At 30.0% G+C, this 7,025-nt stretch overlaps 1 protein-coding gene across 1 annotated transcript in view; it reads right to left on the reverse strand.

Moving 5' to 3' along the window:
• The window catches only part of LOC105622074 (myosin-I heavy chain-like), a 28,746-nt gene extending 22,834 nt beyond the window's left edge, over nt 1-5,912 (reverse strand). Inside the window, exon 1 of the mRNA XM_012203508.1 lies at nt 5,835-5,912. Within this exon, the coding sequence (XP_012058898.1) occupies nt 5,835-5,912 (78 nt within the window). The remainder of the gene's footprint in view (nt 1-5,834) is intronic.
• Between the last annotated feature and the right edge of the window lie 1,113 nt (nt 5,913-7,025).

Raw genomic sequence — 7,025 nt, forward strand, 5'->3', positions numbered from 1 at the left:
AACCCGAGGATGACATGCCTTCGCCGGGGGAGAGAGCTCGGTAATGACGTCACACTCGGGGGCGATCTATAGGGTACGGTATGACTCATGGCTGGAACCACACCGTTAGCGAAAAGGGGAACATACCTTCCATATAACTGTGCTACCCTTCGGCAACATTTGAGACGAGTTAGGGTGCTGATCTATGCCCAAAAGTTCGAAACTCATTTTAACCGATGGTAGGGTAACTATTGAATCCCCTGTCCTGCTGATTAACATTTAAAAAATGTTCAATATTTAAAAGTATAAATCAAACTAAGAATAAATTCATATTTCAGAAAATATCTGAAAAATATTTTATTCATATATTATTCTTCATACTTTATATTATACTTTATATTAAACAAACTACTTTAAACAAACAATGAAGAAATGAAGATATAAGAAATGAAGATATATTCATAGTCCGTTCTTATTTGAAGACTGGTAATTAGCATCTTAAATAATGTCTTAAGATATAATACGGTTCTCTGATTGGTTCATGGCATCTTAAGATTATATTTAAGTCGATCTTAAATATAAGATCCGATTATGAATATCATAGAAAGGAAATTAGCTAAAAAACGAAACTGACGTTAGTATGTTATTTAAAAAAATTATACTGAATATTATAATAATTAAATGTTATGTATTATCATAGAGATCAATTGTCTGTACAATTTCTCCTTTCTTATTCTTCCTTTTCTCTTTTTTATACGTCAATTTTTCTTATATATGAGAAGACAGTTCACTTACTTCTTTTATACTTTGTGTTTATACTTTATTTATGGCGCTTTATTACTTTATTTATACTTGTATCTTATTCTTTGTTTCGAAACAAGTTTGAACGCGTACACTGCCAACATGCGTATAGAAGCTGTCAACCCTTGTGGTGATTACAGTTTCCCAGTAGAACCTTTGGTCCAAACTATATCGAAACCCCATTATTACTGAAAATCCTATCTAACAATTTAATTAATCCCTTGGGTAATCGCGTCTCGCATCGCCTATCGATAACTTCTTGATTTATACGTTCTCGCTATAATAAAATTAAGTTTAATTACAAATGACATCCAAGTATTGAAAAATTTATCCGTATAGATATAGTAGACGAAGAACGAAAGATAGCTCTATTTATTCGCAGCAATTTCTAAGATAAAACGGGTAATTTGGATAGAATAAACTGAAATTTTCAAATTGCATAAAAAGATTGAGGTCACTTAATATAATTCAATCCTCGAATTCAATCAGTTCACAAAACATATACGTATTATTGGTGTAATAGCATACGTTTTTGAATACACTATACAATTTTAAACTTTTATACAATTTGAAAATTTCTATTCTATCTAACTTATTCAAATTATCCCGCTTTACTTTATAGAGAATTTCAATCGATTGAAAAGTATTCAACTTTTTCTCGCAAAATTATATTATTGCTATCACATTCCGAAACATAGGACTTATAATTAACTTCTATCACTTTAATTCACTTCTATTACTTTAATTCACTTTCTATTACTTTAATTCATTATCTGAGAATCACGAAATTAGTTTTCCGAAGTATTTCGTATTCTCAGAACTCCGGTTATTAATATACCGACACATGCAAATAATTATTAAAATCAAGAACCTGGAATATTCCGTAAACCACGAATAAAAGTCCAGAATATTCTGTGATCTATAAATAACGTGTTTCTAACGAGATCTGTAAGCTGACATATCGCTGAACACACAGAAAGGGAGAAACCGAAATAATACTCTGTATATCAAAGAAAATCAATTTTTTATTTTCGATTTCTTCGATTTTTCGTGTATAAAAATAGTATAAATATAAATCGGAAATACTATAAATCGAAAATAAAAAATTAATTTTCTTTGTTTCAGAGCATTATTTCAGATCCTTTCTTTCTCTTTGGCGATATTTGTCAGCTTGCAGATCGTTAGAAACATGTTATTTATAGACAAAAAATATTTCGGTTATATTATCAAATGAATATACTGAAAAAAATACTAAATTTTAAAAAATTGTTCGAATAGCTCTAAATAAATATTTACTAAAAATATATATATATAAATATATATTCATTTAATACAAAAATCATTAATTTAACTTTTTAATCATTAATTTTTTTAATAAAGATTTAGTTATTTTAAATAAATGTTTACTTAGTACTATTAAAAAAAATATATTAAGATTTAATAAATTTTTTTCAGTATGTAAATATGTCATATTTATTATTTAAACTCTAAATAAAATCATATTAAAATGAAATCGTTGCGAATAATTTCAATATCCCTTTTCCCACTAAAAAAAATTTTAATACCTATCTTAAAAAATTTCAGATCTTTTATATTTAAATTAATACAATTATTAATTATAGAAAAATAACAAAGTTAAAAATAAACTAACGTTAATATGTTATTTAAAAAAGTTGTACTGAATATTATAATAATTAAATATTATGTATTATCACAGAGATCAGTTAGTTATGCAATTTCTCCTTTCCTTCGTTTTCTTTTTTTTATATGTCAATCTTTCTTGTATATGAAGACAGTTCATTCTCTTACTTCGAACTTTTCATCGTTCGAATAATTTTAAAAATTGAGATATACCTAAGTAATTATTTTCATATCTAAACTTATATTATTTTTACAAAAATATTTGATTAAATATAAAACAAAAAAGATGCTAATAAACTTGAATAACAAATTCTTTCAATCAAATCGTTCGAAATGAAAAGACGTACTCGTTGGTTTCTCTCTTCTTTCTGAATGATCCTTTCAATCTAAGGGCAAAACGAATAATTAAGCGATTTAAGCCAATAATAGCAGCGCGGCGGTGTGACGTCTGGCTAGAGGGTGAGGTATCGGTTACATTTTAATTTAACCAAGCGTGCAAGATCAGAGAGTGCAGCTTCGTCGATGAACCGGATGTTATCCGTTCCTTTGCGCTCGATGCGCGCGCGTTCGCACAAACAGATACCTGCATGTATGAAGGTAGTTTCCTCTCATTAACCTCTCTCACCAGCGAAACGCCCTTAGCCGACTTGAATTGCACTCGTCGCGGGGGTAGGAATGGGATGACTCGTGTACCTCTATTACCGGGAGAGAATGAAGAAAAAAAGGAAAAAACAAGAGACACACGGCGATGAGAATAGGAGGGTGAATGTCTGGGAGGGTCGCGAGAGGGTTCACCGATGCGAAAAAATTAGGCCACTCGCTCTGGAAAGGGTTAAGCTGCCTGGAAGCTGAGCGGTAAGAAAAGCGTTTAATTATCACGCATGATGGATGACTGGATGATTTCGGTCGTCGGTTTCTTAACCCGTATTATTTATCCGATCGACCTACTTTTGTAACAAGAAAGCGAAGTCTGCCGCTACTGTTATGACATTTTAAAATATGACAGACTTAATTGCTCCCTCTGTAAAAGTTTAATTAATATTCACAACAGTGAACAATGCTGAATTATACGTACTCTGTTTACCCGAATAAAGATTAATCTTTTCACGAGTCAATCTTTTTTTAGAAATTCTGTCTAAGCGCGATTTATATGTATTTGTGTTTTTATTAACTTATTAATATTTGTTTTCGTAAAATGTCTAAATTATCACTTTTATTAATTTTTTTATTAATTTTAGAATTGTAAAATTTGTTAAAAATATAATAATTTTTAAATAATATTTAATACTTTTTTACATGGATTTCATTTGCATTTGAGCGATGAACACGTAACAGATTCTTATATCATAATATAATTTTTATTCCCCTATCACGTAATTTTGATATTTATGTATTATATATAATGTATTCGAGAAACATGCTTGATGTTTACAGCAAGAGCTGTCTTTACCAGCTGCGAATCTCGTTTGCGCCCACGACAGTGATAAGAAATGTTCAGTGACGGAGATTCGAAAAGACCGAGGGACCCGAATGACCGCTTTACGAGCCGTTTAATTTTTCGATTACATCAGACGACAAAAAGTGAGCACCGACATATGTATGTATGTACATACATGATGAGGTAGAGCTTAGCCCTTTTGGGAAACAAGTTCAGTTTCTTATGTAGCCCCTTCGATGGATGAGATACTTTCTAATTAAGAATTAAAGATTGCACGAAGTTAGAAATTATTTCATATGTTTTGATAATTTAATTATTAAATTATTAAGGATAATTATTAAGGAACAATTATATTCACAAAATTCACTAAACTAATATTTCCAACTAATTTAAAAAAAATTTTTTAAAGTGTTTCTAAACGAAATAATTGAATAATTAATAAAAAAATATGTTATTTGGTTAAAAATTATGTCATAGAAAATTATGTACAGTTATCATCTTCATCCGGTCTTATACAGTTTCCATTTAAATGCAACGGAAGATTAGTTAAGTACATCGTCGTACATGTTCTTCACGTACGAGGAAATGTCCACTAACGAGCGGATTGTCGACGACCTAAATCGCGTGTTTAAATTCCGGTAGCTAATTGGTCAATTAGAGCGAATATTTGTAGATTTTGAATTATAATACATTGAGTGTCATAAGATTTTGCAATTATCGGGATTATAATAATCTTCGTACATCTCATTCATTATTACGAAATGCAACTTCTATAAATATGTGTCTCATTCAATCAATTAAATCGAATAATCCAACAGATTGAATGAGATAATTCTAACTTTCAATGATTATGTGTATTTATTATTACATTAGACGCACAAAGCAAAACGTAATATCCGATATTAATAATTCTGTATGATAATATTACACTTCGTGTTAATTCCACTAAACAGTACCTATGTGTTTACTTCAGAATTAATTCAGACGTTGGTTCTTATGGAATATAATATTGCTGTGATTAGAATTACATGATACACATATCATTCTGACATTCTGATATTAGATGATCAGACGACCTCTATTTGAAATATTAGTCACCGATTATTTCATCGAGCTAAATGTACCTTGAATTATTAGTAATTCGGATTTTTTCGTATCATAATCGATAAAGGAGGAAAGGAAAAATCAGATGGATCGCTGCGATAACGACTTGTTAGATCGTTAGCAAACCCAAATCGATGAGAGATAAATGAATCTGACCCTGAGGTGATTCGCCAGCTGAGATCGTCATAGCAACACGACAACCTAGGACTCAGCCCACTTCTGCGATGTGAATATGAACGCGCCCTCTCATGCCATCTCCCTTGGCCAATTTATTTTTTTTCTCCCTCTATCTTGCACCTCTTTCTCGGATGAAATCGGTTAATTTTTCGTCACCTACCTATCCTTCTCCATTCATTTACCTAATTTGAATGAAGCCCCAAGTAAATCATACATAAACATAAAATAAATAATAAATATAAAAGCGTGTAACTCGAAGAACAAAAATAATTTTTCAGTTTTAACTGTAGTAATATTGAGATAAACAAAATCATTATATTTTTCCAATTTTTCAATGTTTTTAAATATTATTGTTCATATATTATACTGTGTGAGTTATTCTCAAATTTTTAGATTATCAAATTTGTCAAAGATAATTATATCATAATTATTACAAGACTAATTTTACTTGTCTAATGTAATCATTTAGAAATAATCATTTAATGTTCAATTCTAAATAATCATTTAGAAAAAAATCTATTTCAGAAATCAATTTATATTGTACCTCGAGTTGTCGTAACTTTAATACAATATTTCAAGCATCAAAGAGACATAATAATAATATTGCACCGAATGACATAATGCGAATGTGAATATATGCAGTGTATAGCATAGCTATACACGATATATTGCAGTATATCGTCAGAAAGGATACGTATATCTGGTCCCTACTATACCGAACTTGAAGATTTCGATTGATACCAATTTCGTCAATATTGCTGATGACTGTCATGTCCGGCACGCCGCACTCAGGGCTTGAGCCTGAAAAGTAAAAAGAAAAAGACACTGTAAAAAATAATTGTAAGAGAGAATTGTAGGATTTGAAATAAGATTTAAAATCATTCTTTAAAACGCTTATCTAATCCTCTTGAGTTGACGTCAGAATCTGCAACACGGTTACTATCGCTGTTTGTAAGATCCATTTAATTATGTTAATTAAAAGCCACTAATTAATTTCAAGATGATATAACTCGTATAAAAAAGAATGAATGCTAAGTATATCTTAACAAGAATAATCCGCAGATGTAGCATAAAGAAAATTGAATTGTTTGACATTTTTGACAAAGAGATTTATAACTGAATGAATTCAATAGTTTCATTGTTAGAAAGAGCAGTGTTCAGAAAGAGCAGTGATTAATCGTATTCGCTTATTATACTTTTCAAAGATTTTCCAGATAAATACTCAGAGATCTTTAATTATGAATAAACATTAAACAGTTAATTAAAACATTTAAATTTGATAATAAGCAGAAAAGTATAATTTTAAAAAGTAATGAAATTGAAACTATTAATAATTATTCAAAGATATCTTTGTTAATTGCTTGGCACTTCTGGCTAATATCAAATTTCAACTCAATTACATTCCTGGGGTGAATTCACACATCAAAGGGAATGCTTGACCACCTGTTGTCCAACAAGTGAAAATTAACTATTTCGAAGGTGAACAACTTTTTATTAATTCTTTAATGTCATGAAAGTCTTACGGGTATTATTTATTAAAATATTCTCTACAATTTTCTTATTATTTTTATATCAAGATTATCGACAGGGAGACCGACTTTAAGATACAAAAGCGATTTAAATTCCTTTTAATTAATAAAATTATATCTTGAAAATTTAACTCTATGAGCAAATCTCGTGCTTTTATTGAATATCCATGAAATTAAGTGTGAATTATAATGCCAATTTGTGGCAACGATTTGACATAATTGATCGTTATCCTGTCAGATTTTGCTGTTTCGTGTTCCGAAATCAATTTGCAACACAGTGCAACACGAAAAACACACACACACACACACACACACACACACACACACACACACACACACACACACACACACAACAA

The sequence above is a fragment of the Atta cephalotes genome, assembly GCF_000143395.1.
Source record: "Atta cephalotes unplaced genomic scaffold scaffold00039, whole genome shotgun sequence".
NCBI classification, from domain to species: domain Eukaryota; kingdom Metazoa; phylum Arthropoda; class Insecta; order Hymenoptera; family Formicidae; genus Atta; species Atta cephalotes.